This window comes from Platalea leucorodia, assembly GCF_965183815.1.
Source record: "Platalea leucorodia genome assembly, chromosome: 8".
Classification (NCBI taxonomy): domain Eukaryota; kingdom Metazoa; phylum Chordata; class Aves; order Pelecaniformes; family Threskiornithidae; genus Platalea; species Platalea leucorodia.
In genome coordinates, this window is record NC_138830.1 from 3,865,518 (window position 1) to 3,886,367 (window position 20,850).

At 42.1% G+C, this 20,850-nt stretch overlaps 1 protein-coding gene across 1 annotated transcript in view; it reads left to right on the plus strand.

The window, feature by feature from the left end:
• SPATA16 (spermatogenesis associated 16) overlaps positions 1-13,248 on the plus strand; it is a gene marked incomplete at both ends in the record, with an annotated part of 83,796 nt that extends 70,548 nt beyond the window's left edge. Inside the window, 2 exon segments of the mRNA XM_082319006.1 lie at positions 13,048-13,167; positions 13,171-13,248. Of these exon segments, the coding sequence (XP_082175132.1) occupies positions 13,048-13,167; positions 13,171-13,248 (198 nt within the window).
• Positions 13,249-20,850: the final 7,602 nt, after the last annotated feature.

Genomic DNA, 20,850 nt, shown 5'->3' on the forward strand with positions numbered 1-20,850 from the left:
CAAATCGGGCTTTGGTGATGTGAGAGGTAAAAGACATGTAAATGCCTTTCTGGAGCCTCTGCGCAGCAACCGGTCAATGTAATTCTTAAAGGCTTTGTGAAATGCAGGGAGTCTTGTGTTGGTTCTCTGTACGGATGAATCTGACTCAACGTAATGAATAGGTCAGGCTGGGATGTAATAGGAGCATCTTACATTTTTACAAAGCCTTTCAAACCAGAGCAAATCACAGCTCTGGGCATTCAATACCATTGACATTCAGCCACTGCTGAGGAAAAGGATAGCAACACATCACCAGGAAGGGAAAACGTTGCTAGCGCTTCAAAGTACTGGTCTTACCCTACGTCTTACGGCTCCGTCAGATCCCAGACGGACGCAGGCTCACTCTGGGTTGTGGCTGCGGTGGGAGGCTGGAGAACAGAGGGTTTGAATTTCTGCACTGGCGGGACTTGAAATTGTCCCTGTTTAGGATTTAGGGTTTACAGACCGATCTCAGGGAAGATACTGAAAACCCAGACCCTGGCTGCACTGAGTCAGTGTAACCAGGACAAGCAAATAAGACAGAGATGTCTGAAAGAAATCACCCGGGTGGAGGGTCAAGGTATTTTCAGAGTCTATATTTCCAAGTGATTTGAATTAAAATTTCAGAAGGCATCTCCTCTGAGAGAAAATCTGAGTAGATGTATTGCCTTGGTTAGCTGTCAGAGCAGTGGCTCTTAATAAAGTTTTCGAAGCACAGAACGTTTTCAGAAAGTAACCAAAACCTAAATGCCCAAAATTGTAGACAGACTGGGTTTCATCCCTTTCAAACGCTCGTGAGGCAAAACAAAGGATAAATATTCATACCACTTTTACATTGTGCCAGGATAGTCTCTAAATCTCTCACACTTGCCTACAGATCATATGAGAATCTTTTGCAACACAAATGCTATGTACGATACGAATTATATATATTTCTACAATTACATACATATTTCCTGCCAAATATAATAAACATTGATAACTAGATGAATGCAAAGAGTCAATGATATATTTACAAATAGCCTATTCCCTGTACTTCTCTAGCACTTGTCCTTCCCATTTTCAGACAATAGACTTAAATATGAAAGATAGTTTTCCAAAGTTTTTCCAAAAGTCAGGATTTTAATCCACAGTTAAGTGTTTGAATAACCAACCCAATTTTCACAGCGCTGAATGACCACAGTTCAGAGGCTGCTGAGGAAGGATGGCGACTGAAAGTTAGACCAAGTACACAGATACCCTAAATATTTATTAAAGGCTCATTAAAAGTTTGTTGGTGGTACCAAAAAGATTCTCACGTATTTCAACAGACAGTGGCTAATATTTCATTGTAAATTCAGTAAAACAAAGTATTTTCTTTCAGTGTATTCATACGTTTGTATGTACATCCTTTATATTTCTCTGCATACTTTTAGCACATTCTTGACGGAAATCAAGCTAACATTTAAAAATGGACTGGTATCCTATATTATGCCACATAAATCTGTGCATAATTCAATATTTGGGAATAAAATTTACTGAATCCATGAAAACCGCTCTCTGCCATTTTAAAATTTGCTGCTTCAAAACTTGTTTGCATACCGAACATAGTTTTGCATTTCATTTTTGGCAACTCAGATCACTATTTGATTTGAGGCATCTTGTTCCAAGCGGAACTCACTGTTTGTTTCATAATACAAAAATATTTTTCTATATTATATCAGAACAAAGAAATGAAAAGCATCATCAAATTTCTTTTCTACTTTACTTTTTTCCAAAATGTAATTTCAGCATATTCAGCATGTTCTTAGGAAAAAATTCTCTTTAAATAGAGGAGACAGGAAAACACTCAGGGAGCCTGGGGGGTTTTGTTGGATTTTTCGTTGGTTTGTGTTGTTTGTTTGGTTGTTTTTTTTTTTTTTTTTTTAAATCAGCCCTAATTAAGATTATTATGCTAGGTTAGAGAACTCTAATACATTACTAAGAAGGAAGATTAAATCTGATGATTAAAAATTGATGTGGTGCGGATTACCACGTGTCGCTTGTGCTAGAACCATTTTGAAAAGTTCAGTATTTCTCAGTTCACTCATCAGCTGATGCTGACTGTAGAAGCCTACAAAGAACCTTCACACAGATCTAGTTACAAGGTAGTTATTTGTATTTTTGCTATTGAATTAATTTACATATATTGGAAAGCAAAAGAGAACATAAAGGAGTTTATACAACCTGCTATAAACACAAAACTCGGGAAAGCTGACAGCGACACTACCACCAATGAAGTTTGGCTTTTGCAATAGAAACAGCTGTTGCACCTAATGAAAGCACTCAAATTTTTTTCTGTAATGCAGCAGAATTATAGCAGTGCCTATTTTCCAAATGGTTAAAGGGTCTGTCAGAATTGCCATTACAAACCACTGTTTTCAGAGTTTTATATTCTGGAGTCGGCCATAAAAAATTCATTCAGGCTGAAATCTGACATAGAGGGGCACAAAGCCTGACACACAAACACTTTTCCTTTTGTCACAGTGGAGGGCTTATCAAATTAGTTTGAAATTAATCTGGGCAATTTTGAACTTACAGGACTGACAAAGTAGTAATATATGCGTAGCTTCAAGTGTTTTGGGTGCTGCGCTGCTCATCCAATCTGCTGACAAATTTACGTTTTTAAGTGAACTAATTTATCAAATGGGCTAATTATTTTTGGAAGCTTTAAATACAAAGAAATGAAAAATGACCTCGTCATTAGCTGGAGAAAAGAGAACATCACTGCACAGAAGATGCCTTTCTCAGTATTACCAGGCTACGGACTCCAGCCACAAGGAGAGCTGACCCAGGAGAGCCTAGATTACCTTGGGAGATTAAGAAACATCCTCCTACAGAGGCTTTACGCACGTACTAGATATCCCTGAAGAATGCCCTGGAGGCAGGAAAAACAGGCCGCGTCACTCTCCCAAAATCCCTATTCTGCTGGATTTTACTGACACTTTTGCTTGCAGTCCCCTGGATAAAATGTGAGCTTTGTATTAGCGATTTGGGAAAACAGACACCTGTGTCTAAGACCTTTCAAGCAATTACTGGAGGGCCTGAGTCCTAGTCTAGTCCAGCAACATGGGCAGGCCTAAAAAAATTTGTACTGCCTTCCTTCTTTTTATAGTTGTCAGAAATTCCCGAACTGAACTTGCTGGTGGCCAGACTGCTGGGCTTACAAAGGATTCAAGGCACCATACTAGGGCTTAGGAATTTGGGGGTTTAGTTACTGGCTCTGTCCAAATTCTGCTTTAGGTTGAGTCACGAAGGTACTTAAACATCACACTTCATGAGAACAGACTTCTCTGAAGCCACCTTTATAAACGGGAAACCCTCCTAAAGTAGTCAGCAGGAAACACCACGGGAAAGAGCATCAAACCCCCTCTTTTAAAGATGTGTAAGTCTTCACCAGCAAACAGAGGTAGAGATGTATTTTAGCTTACTGGACTTTGAAGTGTAAATTCACTTCTTAATTCAAATTATTATTTTAACAAGACTGACTTAGCCCAGCGGTTTGAGCAATGACCTCTGACGCACAAGACTCAGCAGCAATCAACAAGAAACTTCCAAGAGAGACTGAGAGGAACCAACCTGATAACTTGACTCACAAGACTGGGTCTTAAGCAAGTGGAGGCACTACCATCATAGCCAGGTCTGGCCATTATCAACCAGTTTTTCTGCTGACAGAGTTACACATGATGTAAGTGAAATCTGCTGTGAACACGGATGCTGGGACTAGCGGTAAAGCTCGGCCCTTAGTAACTCAAGGAACCAGGTCTCCACACAGCCGTTGCAGGATTCTATAGCAGCCCCAGACAGGCAGAGGGGCTTAGAGTATCTCAGATACATAAAACAGCAGGAAGGCTCCTCCTTTCCTCTACAGAGCCTTTGTTTCTCTGCAGTCTTGTGAGAGAAAAAAATAAAGAAATAAAAAGACATTACTTTCCTATCTCAGAAGAATAAATTCATTAATGAAGCCTCACAATATTGTTACAGTGAGAGGCATTTCATTAAGTAAATAAATACTTTAGAGCCTATCAACCAGAATCTTTTGACATCCAAAGAGAGGAGAGCCAAATTAGTGCAAGTGCCAGTATGGCTCTGCTGCGCCTATGAAGATAATAACATAGTTCTACTTCTCCATTTAGCCCCTAGGCTTTCCTAGCAGTTCCATAGGATCCTCTTACCATCATCTGAACAGCCAAAGGATAGACAGGAGTTGGCAAATAAACACTTTCCTACACTTCCACATGCGAGACACTTCATAAAACCTTCACATCCGAGTTTACCTCAAGGGCATCACATACTTTGCAATTTAGATAAGTTATTACGCCCATCATTTGCTGAGCTCAGTGGAATGCCTGTTTCATAAATCTGAAAGCAGAGCAAACATGGATGAGTGAATAAAAGAACAGATGTAACTTACATAAGGATAAGTCTATAACAAAAGCTGCACTAATATATGTGAATATGAAATGAAGTAAAATTAGCCTAACATATTATATAATCTTTTAGCCAGGCACCCAGATTTTCAGTAGTTGACCTCTGCTTACTACATCTCTGCCTTCTGCAACAGCAGGGGAACACTATCTGATGAACTGTGCTCTTCCGCTGACATTATCTCTTAATTGAAAATCAAGCCATGGAAAAGGGCCATAGACTTGCTAGGCTTTCGGTCAGCCAGAGGAGCAAGGAGGGAGATTCATAGTACGTTGATGGAAAGTGGACGTGTTGCTGAATAGTATTACGCTGGCTACTACGACAGTTATTTGATGTATATGACTTTGTAGCGTCTTGTAAAGTCATCCAAGCCCATGCCACAGCCACCGGGAACTGTGCTTGTTCTCAGAGCACGCAGGCTTCAAAAGTTGTTGCATTTTGGTGCCTTGAGTCAACTTGGCTATTCCTGAACTAACAGAAGGAAAGTGGGTCCTGGTTTGTGCTCATCTCAGGGCTGTGATGCGGCCGCGTGTTTCACGAATGCATGGACCCATTGTGTAAAGGGAGAGGGAAAGCAAAGGATGGGAAAGGATAGGAAAAGCACAGTTTCTGGAACAGGAGGGGAGGTCTAATGCGCAATATCTAACATGTAATGAAGTCAGAAAAGTGCAAATGCAAAAGGGAAATAACGTTAGTGGCATGGATTCAGGTAGAAGGAGAGTGAAGGAAATGAAGAGCAGAGCAACCAGGTAGAAATGCAAAAAAAAATGTCGTTAGAGTTGACCAAAGATTGACTTCATGCTAAGATTAGGGAAAACATATTAAGACATTCTGGAAAAGATTAACTCAGAATCAGCAACAGCCTTGAGGGACAAGAAGAAACGATGGCACAAGTTTCTAACCTGGCAGTGAGTGAAGTTTTCAGAACAGGCAGAGGAAGTTAGGAGAGTGCGTGAGCAGAAAATGAGATCTGCCCCACTGAATCTGAGGTGATACAAGAGAAATGTAGGCAACCAAAGAGTCCCATTAATAAATTCAGCCCACTGTAGGGACAATAAAAGCGTGACAGCATTCGCAGAGCTCTTTGTGTAAGAGAGAGGTGACAACGGGATTTCAGGAGTTATCAATACTCCTGGTCCCTAAAGTAAATTCCTGCCCTTGTGGGTCTGTGGTTCTTTGTCTCACACACAAGAGAAGAAAAGATGCCCCAGCAAGATGCTTACATGGCTCTCAGCCAGATTGGAATAAGCAATTGCATGCTGCCCATTTCCCACCCTCCAGACACCAGTATCTAATATAAGGCTGAGCTATTTAGTGACCACACACTAAACAGCTATACCTCCTGATCACAGCTAGACCAACATTGCAATATAAAAAACAGAGGCTGTGACTCTAAGAAACAGTGAGCTTTCAGACGTACAAGGTTTTATTCCAGTCTGAAGCAGACGCGGGAAGTTTCAAGTTTGCAGTTCCACACCAGAAGGAAAATTTCTGTACGTAAAAGCATGTTTTTTAACAGCTAAATCAGTTGTCTAATAACAGACATCATCTCTGCCCATCATTCTTAGGCCATCGCAGCCAGAACAAAACACCGCTAATGCTATTGGGAAAGAGTGTTTTGTTAAGAGAAAGGCTTTGGTCTATTCCACCAAGCTATAAGGTGCGGTAAGTCACCGGAATAATTTTAAATAGCAGCAAATCTAGCAACTGAGCAGTAAATGTCCTAAACATTGGAATAATGTAGCTGGTTGTAGCTGCCCGGCAGTTAAATCACAGGCAATTCTGGGCATTAACAATCCCCACGTAAGGACTTAGATAAACGTTTCCCCAGCCCTTGCTAATCATGCTGTCAGTTATAAATGAGCAGTCTGCTTACCTGCTGCCCTCTACCAGAGAAGGTCTCCAGCTTTATAAACACTTGCTACCAGGTATTGTTACTGCTGTGAAAAACAGCATGAGTCAACAAGACTGCTCATAGTAAACACCGCACTGGACAGTGATTTCAGGAGAGCTTATAAAATACAAAAGGACCCTCTGAGTTGTAAGGTAGTTGATACATGTAATTCATTACCAGCATCAATATTATTTTTATTCAGTTCCTCATCAGCAAACACTCTTTCCAGCATCTGCTTTTAGCATTGGAGCTTTGCTAGTTCACTAAGAACCTACTGGCAAACACTGGTTTTCAGTGTTTCACTGAACTCATTCCTTTACGATGGGAATGCACAACAGAGCTGTCCGTCAGACTTCTTTCTTTAAAGAACGGCAGCGTGTACAAACGAGGCACGTGAAAACACAGAAATGGAGCATGAGGGACAACGTATTTATCTTTGGCATCGGCATCTGAAGCTATGAACATTTCCAGAAGCAGGTCCAAGGCGAGAGCTGGGCTGTCAGTTGGGCTACATCGCCAAACAAATGTAGGGAAATGGCTTTGGCCTGCCCATGGCAGTTCAGATCACGCGCTACTGTGTAAACCCACTCCCTTCCAAAAGCAACCATAGCAGCTCAAATGTGCTTCACTTAACACACAAACAGTAAAATCATGATTTTTTTCCCCAGATACTGAGCAACCTGTGTTCTAACTGACCTTAATGGAAGGTACAGATTGGGGTTTCATTTTTATTAAAATATCAGTAGCGTTTCTCAAGCATATGCTCAACTTTTCCTCCTTACTCTATACAGCCATCCCTACTTACTCGTAGGCCCTGCAAGTACCATTCCTTTGGTTATATTCACTCCAAAGAGTGCTTTAGCAAGTAACTCTGGGAGACAAAGGAAAATGTTGAGAGGTACTTCATGTTTAAAGGCAGCTCATTTGCCTTCTATTACTAATAGCTCCCAAGTAATAAAAATAGATCCTGTATGCCACAAGATCCTTTTTGCCTTTACATGTTATTTATAGCTCCTGCATATATTCTCAAAAGCACCTGTTTCTTATTTGAGAGTGACTCCCCTGATTTGTATTGGATTTAGGAAGTTTGGATGTTTAGGCATGATAGAGAATGCATACAGATGCATCCATGCGAGACATACTTTTACGATTTTACAGTTTACAGAGTCTGCTTCCTGCTTATCCATCTACATTTTTTTCTAAACAAAGTTATTTTCCTACAGGAGTTTATCCTTGTGGGATCCTGGCTCTTTCTCATTTCATTCTAAACTCTTTAGCAGGTACTATAACTGATATTTTGTATTTGTATTCAAATTCATGCCGATCTTTTAAAAGACACAGGTGCTTTCAAGTTAGCTTGTGACTAAAACAGCTCCCCCATTTTTGGATAAGCCACGAAGCTTCCTTTGGACCGTCAGTAAGCCATCAGACACGGACATCTGTTCCTTGGAACAGCCCCCTTGCAGCAAAGGTTGACAAGTTTCGTGACATCTGTGGCCCATCAGGACTTGGACAAAACCACGCTGAATGATGAATAGTCTTGCAGCGTTCCCTCATCGTAGCTGGTACATATCACGTAATTAGGAACCACATGTGGGATGTCTTATCCCGATGAGTGCATAGGAAGGGCAAAGAATATACTTGCATTGTGGCATTTCAGGGCAAAACCAGATGCATCCAGGCAAGTTCAGAAGCAACTGACAGGGCACTACCAGCCATGCAGTACGTTTTCCAGAAAAGGAGATGTGAACTTGCCATAAAGCCCTGCTTTGAGGAGGAGGTTGGTCTAGATGACCTCCAGAGGTCCCTTACACTGAAATCTTTCGATGATTGTAATTCAGCTGCAGCCAGCGAGTGCTGCTTACATATCCCTCCACGCCAGGAGCGAATCAATCAGGATGGCATCCAGAGAGCGGGGCTGAACGCTCACAGCAGCCAGGCTCTCCCCTTTATCCATCACTGGACAACATGTTCAAAAGGGCAGGATTAGAAATATTTTTGTATGCTCCAAACGAGGCCTGTCTTATTCCTTATCTTTGTGTGGATCTATATAACATCATTTTCAAAAACTCCTGTAGGTCTGAATCAAATCCTAAGCCAAAGCGAAACCATATATTACCTTGCCTGATTAGACCCTCTGCAGTTCATCCCTCCAGCTAATCCCAGCGCATGGCCTGCTACCCAAAGAGCTCTGTGTTTTCATTGCATAAACTGCATTAGATACCTGCACCAAAACCATAAGTATCTACAGATTCTGTCCAACCTTAGATATCGATGTAAAACCATTTCAGTTCAGAATGAGCTGATCACCTCAGTATTGGCATGGAGCACAGATCATTTTCTTCTCCCGGCAAACTCAGAACTGGAATTCAGAGCAGGCTAATTGACTTATAGTCCATCCAGGTACTTCTGGTGCACTATTTATGCTTTTCACCTTCTCACTCTGCGTCAGAATAAAAATACCTTGACGTGTGTGGCACTGAGGAAAGGCAGACACAACCTCACCCATTCACCCAATTTTCCCCGAGAATAAAAGGGCAGAAATACTTTTGAGACGTGGCCTGTCGGTGCCACAGCTCTGTGCTGGTGTCTCAGCAACACAGCAAGGGCTGTGCCATCGAGGCCGGCAGCTCCTTGGTCTGAGGGCACACACGGAGGTTTCGTCCTTCCCATTCATTCCTCTGGCTTAAAAAATAGTGTCATTTCCTTCAGGTGGACCAAACAAGTTTACTTTTCTTGTCCTGTTTCTTATTTTCATTCAGCCACCAGCCTAGAGATCTCTCTATCCTAACTTGATTCCCCTAAGCGTTAGGCATGCAGACCCAGCGTTAGCCCATTGCTTTGATTCCCCAGGTACCTTCGTGGACTCAGGGGTATAAAACTGAAGGCGGACAGTTGAAATGCCAACGCTATGTATCTGTACTCTTGCAGAACCCCAGGTGTGTTCTCAGTGTTAATTCCCTTGCTTTTTGTTCTGCCCCTCCCCAAATCCACAATTTCCACCATTGATATCTTCCACAACATATTAACAATGCAAGAATTTGAAGCACAAAGGAGAATTTTGGGGCAATATTAACATAAAGAGCACAAAACAAACTCTACTGAGAACCTGGTTCATTTTCAAACTTCTGTCCCCAGACCCCTACACTTCTCTGCTTAGCTTGACCCCAAAGCACCTATAGGTACCGCACCGATGTGCTGTGGACTAAGCGTGTAATTTGCTTTAAATGCACCTTTTGTTTCCATTTCTTCCCTCTTTCCATTTGATCTTCATTCTGTCCATTCCCTCTTTTCCCTGCTCCCTCCAGCTGATCCCAGGGGCCAGACTAAAGATAGAGTGAAAAATTCAGTGAAAGAAATAGGGTCAGGAGCAGCCTGAAATCAGGAGCTAATGAGGAAGAAACGGGAGGAACTTGAATGGAGGGGCAGTCGTGCTCTGAGGAGCCTCTAGCTGGGCCAGGGCTGTAGACATTGATCCAACGCAGAAATGCTGCCACTGCACTGCTGGGAGTAACTGGGGAGGAAAATACTCAGGATATCTTGAAAGTAAGATGTCATAGCAGTGGAAGATTAAAAATAGGCTGAAGCCCAATTTGTCTTCATAGGTTCTCAGGTCACCAGGCACTTGAGAAAAAGACCATAAAGACACTGTATATCTGGGTAGATGGGAGAAGCCTGGTTTCATATGTTCAGGAGAGTATTTAAGGGACTTCACTCCAAGGCAGCAAGTTCAGCTACCGAGAGCTGAGCACAGCCCCTGCAGATGGGATGCGATGCTGCTGACCGCTCCCAAGCACAGACCGTGGCACACGGGGACACTATGTGGGTCAGGGGATCAGAGGTGGGGAAACATAATCCGAGTACAAATAGTGCAAAGGACTGACCCGACGATGTTAATCACTGTGCGGGTTGGGATCAGACCCGAAACGAGCCTCACATGAATCACTGGCTCCAGGGAATACTCCTCTGTGAACCAAGTCCTGCAGAGCTCCTCACTTGAGCTTCAGTGCTGCTTTAGCTTATATGTGCTGCAGGGTTTGGCTATATAACCCTGGGATTCGGTCTCAACATCAGTCTGTGGCCAGTTATTGCTCTGCTTGGGAATAAGTCACAAATCTTTTCCAAAATCCACATTCCTACAACGGCTGTGGCTCTAACACCAATCACATTTGGCCTGGTTACAAACCAGGTGCTTCTACCTACTCCCATCCACATGGATTCCTATTTAAACAGTTATTGGGGAAGAAAGAAAGAGAAGGAAAAAAAGAAAGTGAAGCTATTGATTTAAAAAATTTGCATTTCCCAATGAGAGCCCCAAAGGTGGCTCACTGCAGTCAGACAGCAGAAGAGCGGGCACAGGGAGGTTTTAAATCAAGGCGAAAAGGCAGAACATAATGCTTCCAATTTACTTTCTTAAAATGAAATGTGCAAGCTAAAAAGCCATGAATAAGCACTACTGAACACTGCAGCCACCGAAAAGAGATTTTTAAGCTATTGCCCCCCCCTTTATCTTGTCAAGAGACTGTATTTTCATTGTGTTCATATGGTAATTTAAATCATGCTAGGGCTCAGAGCATACAGTGTAATTGTAAGTCAGCGAGGGTTTGAATGCCATCACTGCTGTGCAAATAACATCATCAGCTCATCAGCTGTGTCAGTAACATTGCAATTATGTAAGCAACTATTATTTCCACCCCTGATATGCCATATTAGAACTTATTTTGGGGGCTGGAGCTGACAGGTATTCTATAAATATGAAAAGCACGCAACAGCAGCCAAGCCACGGTTCAAGGTAGGAACATCAATCCAGCAGGGCTTTCTGCTGGCATCACCAGCAGTGCAGGCACCGCTGGACGGTCCTAAAGGAGCTGCTATGAAAATTGGTGCTTTTCTGGTCCTCCCTTTGCCCTCACCCCACACCCTGCCCATCACCCGGCACCCGTTTCCCTTCCTCTTACCACCCTTTGTGCTCACCCAAACACAAGCACTACCCCCAAAATGGAAAAGATACTACTTTTAACCGCAGAAGAAAGTTGCACAGACATTTTAATTTGGTCTGTTGCAGAAGAGTCGAAGGGGTTTGGTGGTTGTTTTTAATATGGCTAAGCCCCTGAACGGGAGCTTGGCATTGATTAGCCTTTCTAAGACTTCCCATGTGCTTTTGGCCAGATCAATGATTTCCTAAGCTTTTCTTTCAGCTTCTTAAAAATGAGGCTAGCACGATGATTCCTTTCTCTAATCCTCCGTGTGTTTATATGGTGAGCACGTCACAGCAGAGCCAGCCCGCAAGGCTGTCTTCAGAGAGCCTCCCCGCGCTCCCATTGCAATGGATCTCTTGGCAACGGAGGAACAAAAGCCCAAGAGCAAGTGCCTATCAAGGTTCACTAGTGCGGTAGAAAACTCTTATCCACAGCATCGTGGATGGTGCTACGCAAAGCTGATCCGCTGAAAACGTCACCCTTGCAAGCTTCGTGGGGAGGAGGAGGCAGAGCGCCTCTCCCAAACGCGTTTCTTGTGCCCTCAGCACCCCAGGGAGGCAGAAGTCATGGTCCATAAACTTTTCTGCTTGCCTTATTTTTCCTCTATCAGACATGCACACCCCTCACCAACACAAACCATGGCCAGAGCGCACGGCAGAGCTTCAAGTTCAGGGCTGAGGAGCCCTTTAGTAACAGCTCAATATATGAATAAATACAATAGGAAGCCGCGCTCAGACTAATTCACAGTCAGCTGTTCTGTGTTATGCCTAAAGAAGCAATGCTCCACTGAATGCGTGTCAGGATGATAGATTAGGACCTTTTTTTTTTTTTTTTAAATATATCAACTTAAAATGCAATTGGGAGATTGATTCTTTAGATCCTCACATTATATAGGGTCTAGGTCTTGAGCATAACTCAGTGTGAAGGGAGATGATTCTCATCTTCACCTTACAGAAACGCTGCATATCGCAAAAGCTGACAAAGGGTATGAATAAAGGTAAGGTATGGGGAGAGATAGCCGTAAAATTATGAATGCCTGGTATTTACAGAATACCTGTACACAGTACTATTAATCTATATTTTTGGTTGTTTTGAAATCATCTCCGCAAGGAAGATGTGTCTATCTGAATGTACTCTTTATTAGAACAATTACGTTTTTATTTTGGAGGGACACCGAGGTCATTTATTCTTTTACTGTATTCTCTAGTGTATTATATTCATGGGAAAACATATTTATTCAGAACTTCATTTTGATTTAATAGAAAAATGGTTCTTGCCACAGCAATGTGGAATACTCATTTTTCTCCATGTGTTGATTTTTGGCATATAAATGCCAGAAGCCTCTGTTCTCTTTCCTTATCAAGAAAAACTTGCCTGAGATTAATTCCCTCATCATCCCTTCCTTTTAAAGTGGCTGTTTTTCAATGCCATTTAAAGACAGAGTTGTGATAAATTCCTGTTTTCAATGTACAGGTTTCAATGAAAGAGTCTATTCCACAGCAGTAAAGTAATTGAATCCAAATGGAAAGGGACAAAAAACATAATTTATGAAATCAGGTGCTGTTACTCCAGCCAATTGTATGAGAGGTGCCTTCATGTCTTTTTCTTTCTAAAGACAATTAGTTTTGAAATAAACTAATTGCAAAAGTTTTTAAAGTTTTTATAGAGGGGAAGGGACATGCTTCTGACACCACTTCTTTATAATTGCAGATCGGGCTAATTGAAGACTACTTGTACCAAGTAGAAGACAATTACTTAAAGAACAAAAGGCTGAGAGCAGCTAGGACGGAAAAAATGAAAATGAAGAGGACTCAAAGTGCACAGCAACATTAGAGCCTAGGAAATACAAAGCTGTCCCTTACCAGCCCTAAAGACACGGCCACACAGCAAACAAGAAAATTAACACTGTAGATATTTGAAAGATAGGTCAAAAAAAGCCACCTTTCCACTTAACAAGCCTTCCCCTCGCTATGGGGTATCTTTAGCAAGACATTCCTGCACTTCATTAGTCTGAACTGACTGGAATAAATGTCCGTGAAAGGCTTATTTTAAATTGTCTTGTTTATTTAGATAGTAACACCCAGCCCAAAAGGGGCCCGTATTTTCTGCTCTGAGAATATTCTGCATCTGAACTCTATCAAATCCTCCTGGTTTGATTATCGCCCAAGAAGCACTGAAAACAGGGACCCCTCCATCCTCAGCTAAGGGGAATTCAGCCTCACGTTGCCTTCTTTCCAGGTTAATGCCTTACACTACAGATATTGGTACACTCCATAGGTGAAAAGTGGCATCCTGCACCTTAGGGCTGTGGCAACTACAAGAGCAAGAAACACGACACTACGAGAAGAGAGAGGGAAAAAAGGAGCCCAGCTGCTCCCCCGTGGTTAAGAATGTGCCGTCCTTCACTCTCATCTGCGCCCTAAGGATGATTTTTTTCCCCCATTAGATGGTAATTGGGTTTTTTTTTTTAAAAATGCCCAAACACTCCAGGGAAGGGAAGAACCACACCTGCCTTCTCCAGTGCAAATCTCTTGGTTAAGGATCAGCGACACGTCTTGCACTCCCACGGCAGCAGCCTGTCACGCAGGCACATCTTACATCGCTTTGGTCTTCAAGCGAGCGCGGGTTCCCAAATCCTCCGAGACCCGTCATCAGTGAGCAAAGCAACGCACCTACTTTTCAACAGAGATCACCTTAGCAGGTGAGGTTTGACAGGCATCCCCAGCTGATGTGTGCAGTCTCTTTGAAGGCTGGCGTTTCCTTTTTGTTCACTGTGTTTACTTTGTAAGAAAATAACCTCACCCTATAAAACCAGCATTCAGTTTGTTACATTCTCTCATTAAAATGTGGCCTTAAAACAAAAAGATAGAAAGAAAGGAAAAATCCACCCCCCAGCCCTAAGATTTAATTAAAAAGCCAGGGCCTCAAAAGCATTTAGCCACTTAATTCCCACTATCTATTTATCACAGATAGGAGTCTAAATCCTAGAGATTTTTAGCTGCTATAGACCATCTTCCTAGGCTCTCATAAAAGATTTTCGAAAACTAAGAAAGAACTGGCAAAAGCTTTGATGGTCCTTTGTTCATTGTTAACAGAATAAGTATAAAGAAATCTTTTTGAGAAAATCTGAGCTAGCTTGAGCTCCTTAAACATGTGGGACAGAGAAACGAAGAATTATTGCCCTTTGGAGACGGCATTATTTTGCTATGGAGTTGGTTTTGTCAGGTGAAGTTTTATGACACATAGTGGCAATCATCCATCTCTGATGAGCAGACACACACTAAATCAGAAAGACTGCTCCCCACGGACCATCAAGTCACAGCCAACACACAGTTTGGTAAATCACGAGGCTCTTAAGCAAACACTCTTAATTTCATGCAAGCTGGCTTACAATTCTGCAATATTTAATGCAAAATCAGGTATTTTTACCTAGAACGATGAAAAAGAATAAAGTGCACTGAAAACAGGTGATCTTTGGAAACAAAAAAGCAACATTGCCACTGAAAAGCAGTTGTCTGTGCGACGTGGACAAGTTGACCTGAGTGCACGGAGAAAGATGTACCGGTCTCATCACGGAGCTTTGCGAGAGACCCAGATCTAAGACAAGATGCGACATTTCACTTTTCAGATATCAGGTAGGGTGGAAAACCTGTCTTACACTGCAGATCAATACATCACCGAGAGAGACAGAGAGAGAGGCCATAGCTCAAATCAATCTGTAAGGTGTCGGAAACATCGTGGCCGACACCTGGCTCCAGTGGCCTTTAGCCTCCAGAAAGCCAGAGACGAAAGCGGCTGTCAGGAGATGAAGGCAGCTATGAAACAACACAAAGCAAACACGAAAGGAGCCTCTGTCAGAGAGAAGGGCGTTGCTGTTTTCCAAAAATAGCCATCTGTAATGCACAGATTCCCAGGCCCAAATCCGCGTAGTTTTTTATTCAGGACTCGCCGAGAGCCAACTTTACTCCGTGAATGTAACCACATTTTGGCTGGACAACGGGGAAGAAGGGGGGCAGGGGGAATTCTGCTGCTTGGTGCATGCAGTATAGATTCTAAAGCATGAGATGCACTGGGATCACCTACAAAAATTAAAACACAATAACAGTAATTAATTTGCTTTTTGTAGAAATTGCAGGCTGTGTTATACTGATTCTCTGGCCGCTTAACTGGTGATTTCTACAGGGTGATGACATATACCATGGCTCCTCTCATTCACGAAATATTATTACAAGTTGGACTTCATTCCTCATCCTCCTTTTATTAAGGGCACATTAAAAACAGTCGGGCCCATGGCTGCTGTGGCTATTTCAGCCTCGTACACAAGGACACATCTGAGACCACTCCCCAAGAGTTCCACTTTCAGGTCACTTCTCTTTCAAAGCCTAGTTTCCAAATGAATGATGGGGTTTGTTTCCCTCCATCACAGAATTTTTTTGTCACAAAAATGATTTATCTGTTGACAGCTAGGTTCACTGGCCCCAGGCAACTGATGTTAGTTGAAACCACTCAATGAAAAAGCAAAGAACACTGTACCAATTTAAAGAAAGGTGAAAAAAAAAGAAAAAAAAAAAAAAGGTATAAATACCCTCTCCCCTAAGACTGCCTCGTAACTCTTCTGCTTGCTGTTGCAATCTTTGCTTCCTTGTAAATGCCAGAACTTCTGTACTAAGCCCTGGAAGGGACAACGGGCACAAGCAGGGTCAGCTCCTTCGGGTGTTAGGTGTATGTTTACTGTGGGTTACAACACTAATTACGACTCGGAGAGGTAGACCAGACGGTGTTTGGTCTTAACAAATGCTTTTCACTTTCACTACTTGTGAAGTTTCCTCTGTCAAAGGGGTATGATAAAAACACCTGAGAAATACAAGGTTGTGATTCAAAGTGACGGAGAATGGGTCTGCAGCTAAAGTATTAAATTAAACACACCACCAGAGGAAGACGATGAAACGCGTTGATGACATCCAGTGGAAGGGACTAAACGAGGACAGGCGCTAACGACAGCCACTGTGAGGGATTAAATCAGGATTCTGCTGTTGCTAATCTCCCTCTGTGGTCAATGAGAGGGACAATACTCAGAAAATAATTCAGAGTACCTCAGTCATGCTCCTGCCTCTGCCAGTATCTCCTTCCACCTCCATTTCACATCAAAGGTGAAGGAGAAAAGAATGGTTACATCAAGTTTACCTTCAAATTTGGCTATAGAGATTGCAAGCTGCTGAGAACAAGGACTGTCTTACAGTCCACTCTAGGTGGCCTCCTGGGAATTAGCATATTAATACTTCTAAACAAAACACTGCTTAAAAAGCAGTCTCATATTAAGAAATCTATAAACTAATCATGAGTTTATTGACACAGAAGACATCGTAGGGATATTAGGCACCACACGGTACTTCCAAAACAAAGTCCATGGCTAAAATTAGAAGAACCTATATACATGCACACTGTATTATACTTATAACCCAGCTGAGAAGTTGTACAAATGTAACCTGTTGCTTATTCCGTGGCTAGATGGGATCACACATCTTTAATCTCAAAAACCAGAACAGCAGCAGGCCACAGTTTTACGTTTTTCCATTTCAACTACAATCATTGTCACAAGAGCCAATTTCACGTTGGGCTGTTTCTTGTTCTTGTTGCAATTCATCATGAGAAGACATGAGATCTAAGATACCCTGGCAAGGCATAGTCCATGAATAATACAGCGCGTTACTTTGACCTTTTCAGTTTGCTTTGTAGTGTGATTGGCCAACCCTTCCTGTCCTCCCCTGTTAACCACCCCATTAACCTGGGAGGAGAAGGTGGAACGGACAGACAATTAGCCAGCAGAATACTAAAAAGGTTAACACAGGTGCACGCAGCCCTGGCTTTCTTGAGTTTTAATAGGTATTAAGATTCTGCAATCTCTTTCCTCTTTCAAAGTCCGCAGGGAAAAAAATAAGAAATCGCACAAGATGAACTTTGTTCTCATTTCAGATTATAATCATGTAGTTCCTTTCAGATGTCACACTTGGATGATTCTAGTTTATGCGTGAATAAACCGAGAAGAATGTTTATTTTTACCCCTCTCAATATGGAGAACATTCAATTAGAGCGGTGAACTTTTTCTTAGAAGCTGGTCATTCTCGAGTAAAGGAAAATTGGAGAAAGTAGAGGCAAAAAAGCTCCATACGGCAGCCGCCTTTAAAAAGGTCACGCTTGCTACACTAACTGCACGAGCTGAGTCATTCCAGTCGTTTCCTAGTCAAAGAGAGGAAACGGTGGAATTGTTCCATCCTGCGGGCTGTCAGCGGCAAGAAGCGTTATCCCGGTATTCACCGAGACCGCCAGGGCCGGCGGATCTCGCATGTCGCAGGCACGTGGAGAAAACGAGGCACAGTAAGTCTTGGTGGAGTTTCAGAAGCGCCGGGTGAAAGCAGCTGCCCCGTTTCTCTGGGGTTTCACGTGTCTTTGTAAAATCCTGCCATTTTTTTGAAAGGTCACGCCATCACGAATGACACAAAGTTACATAGGCAAGCATCAGAACACGTTTTCTGAAGCCTTGTAGTCAAAGGACCCAATTTCAAGACTTGACATGAGCCTCTTTGCTCATAAATATTTTCTAACGTTACTCTGGTGGTTCAGTTACGATGACCTGGGATAGTTTGTTTTTCAGACGCTGCCATATTCTTGTCTTCGTACAAATGTGTTATTTTGAGTTGCTATTAATAGCAATGATACTAAACACTTACTTTAGATGGGAGAAGTCGGGGCAAAGAGAAAAGGACCTTTCTGCTAGCCATTAGAACACCAAACTTTACACTTGTTACAGGTATTGACCACAATAACGCAGCTCCTTTTTTATTATCTCACAGTAATAATATAGTCTCCATTTTGCTTAAGGTTAACAGTGCTATTCAGACAGAGAGAATTACTAACAAAGAAAAGATAAAGCCTTAAATTATAAAAATTACTTTCGTGGTTTCTCTCTGTAATACATTTTAAGTCCAGAAGGGACCATTAAGATCACCTATATGCCAAGGATTTTTACATTGTGCTTTTTGATCTATGGGATCTCAAGTAACATACCATTTCTTTTGACCCTTGCTCTCGAGCATTATCTTTGATGGATTTTTACAAACTATGTACTGAAATATTCACGCACTTAGGGGCATGCTCACAAACTGAAAGAGATTAGAGAAGCGTAATTTTCTTTCAGAGGCACGGTTGTTCTTTTCAGGATAAAAGTTTTACTGTGGTTTTGTGACAATTTCAGTGACGGAAATCAGCACAAAGAAAAGTTTATCAGGCTGCAATATCTTTAATGTGTTGATTTGAAAAGATCTGTAGCAATTTTAATAAGCTTTTATTCTTGATTTAAAGTCTGGAATAAAACTGAATATATCTGGACATTTAGCGAGAAAAGTTATAGCAGCTATTCCATTCACCAGCCGTCCATAAGTCTACCCACTGCCCTTCAGGACTAGACGGACACCATCATCACGAGAAGACCTCCCAGCCTCAACAGCTCATTTCTACAGATCACTATCACGAATTAAAACATATCACTGATTAGGAGAGTAGTAATCCTGCCAAGAACCTGATTAAATTCTGGGTAGGTTGACTAGAAAAGGCAAATGAAGATAAAGAAGAAGAAAGACAATCCATTGCTGCGCTTGTTCTAGTGTCTGGGTGACCTTGGGAGCACCTATGGCAGGGAATGAAGTGTCCCCTCCCGCAGATAAAGGGCTAAAAATCCGGTTGGTCTTTGTGCTCGCTAAATGAGGGCCGAGGTGATCCGTAAGAGAATGAGAGCGCCAGGAACGTGCCGAGTTGTTACGCTGCCTTGAACAGTTTCTCTCCAAAGCCTCCTTTATAAGCAACACAGCAGTAACTTTATTTTTGAAATATATTTATCCACACCATTGTTAAACATGCCCTAAGAATTTTTGTTTTCCAGAGGGATGAGACCATCGGCTTCTACATATCAACAAACAAGCAGAGAGAAAGGTTTTTGTTAAGCTACGGAGTGGCGGTTTTTGCGGGGGTAAAAGCCGGATGTGCATAAAGCCGAATTCTGCCAGTTAATTAGTAATCAGCAATGATCTGTCAGTCAGAGTTACTGTAATTCATGAACTGTTAAGTCAAAGCAAAAATGGCAAGTAATTAGACTGTATCCATTAGAGCTTCACTAGCACTCACTCATAGAGCTAGGGTTTCAATCGGAGGAAGAAATGGAAGTGTGAAACTCCTTAATATATTCAGCTTTTTAATTAGCAATCAGCGCTGATTTGTCAGCCATACCAACTCTAATGCACGAGCCATTGAAACACAGAAAAAAGGCACATTTTCAAAATCATTTATGCTTATATTTACATTCTCTCCAGGCTGAAACATTGGAGAAACTACTGAAATATCATCTTTGCCATCGCAGAGCAGCAGAAAGCATGTAGGAACTTTCAATCGCAGATAGCCAACGAATTACTGACTGCTTGGGTAAAGACAGAAGTTGAATATTTATGAGAGGTAGTTAGTATCTCCAAACACTGACAAATAAACATTAGCGGTTTTAACTGTACACGAAACAAAATCTCCAAGAGCTCAGGTAATACAATTTGTATTCCAGTTAATCCCATTTTAAAGAACCCATTAATAAATTGATTGCGTGCTTACCAGGCTGTTGCGCCTTCCTGGATCTCTGGATGGAGAGGGAGGTGGTGGAAGAGAAGTGCAAAAAGGGGTCCTTTGCCCGATCTTCGCAGGTGCCAGGGAAGCCTGAGCTGGCGAGGCAGAACGCAGCCTGCTCCTGGGCTTTGGTAGGCGCAAGATTTTGCCTCCCCCAAAGCAGGACGGGTTCTACAGCGCTGCTGGGGAGCTGAGCAGCAAAGCTGGGCTCTGCAGCGTTAGGCCAAAAGCCGCTTCCTTCTTCCTCAGCCCTCGAAGGAACTGAGGTGCTGGAGGGAGAGGGGGAACGAGAGGTATAAAGGTTCTCCTCCTTCTACCAATAGTAATATAAGTATCAGAACTTTAATTGCTTAATTTCGCTAATATAAAGTACTCCCACTAGGCCTCCCTATGTAGGATAAAATTAAAAAGGATGCTTCGCATCTCTTTGTGAGCATCTTTTTTTCACTACTTCATACGCATACGTATTTATATAGGCAATAACTTGCCTCAGCCACAAAGGGTAGCTCCCGCTGTACTCAGACTCTACTTAAAGTCAGTGTCAGTGTATGGATCAGCTGATAAAGGCACCAAGACAGCTTAAACTAATTACAATTTGCAGGTAGGGTGGTAATTGCACTTCTAACTGCCTAAATTAGGCATACAAATGCATGGCTGCGTTTGTATAGAGGCTGATAGAATACTCTGTGCCAGCTGAAAATTCAGCCCTAAACAGTGGTAATGTTCTTATCTAAAAATTACTTTTGTTTGCCTAACATCTGACAGTGTTACATCTATTTCACCTGATGTTTAATTAGTTTGTTTTCATGGTGTTCTCATTTCCATTTTAGCTTTTCTTACTGATGGGAGAGA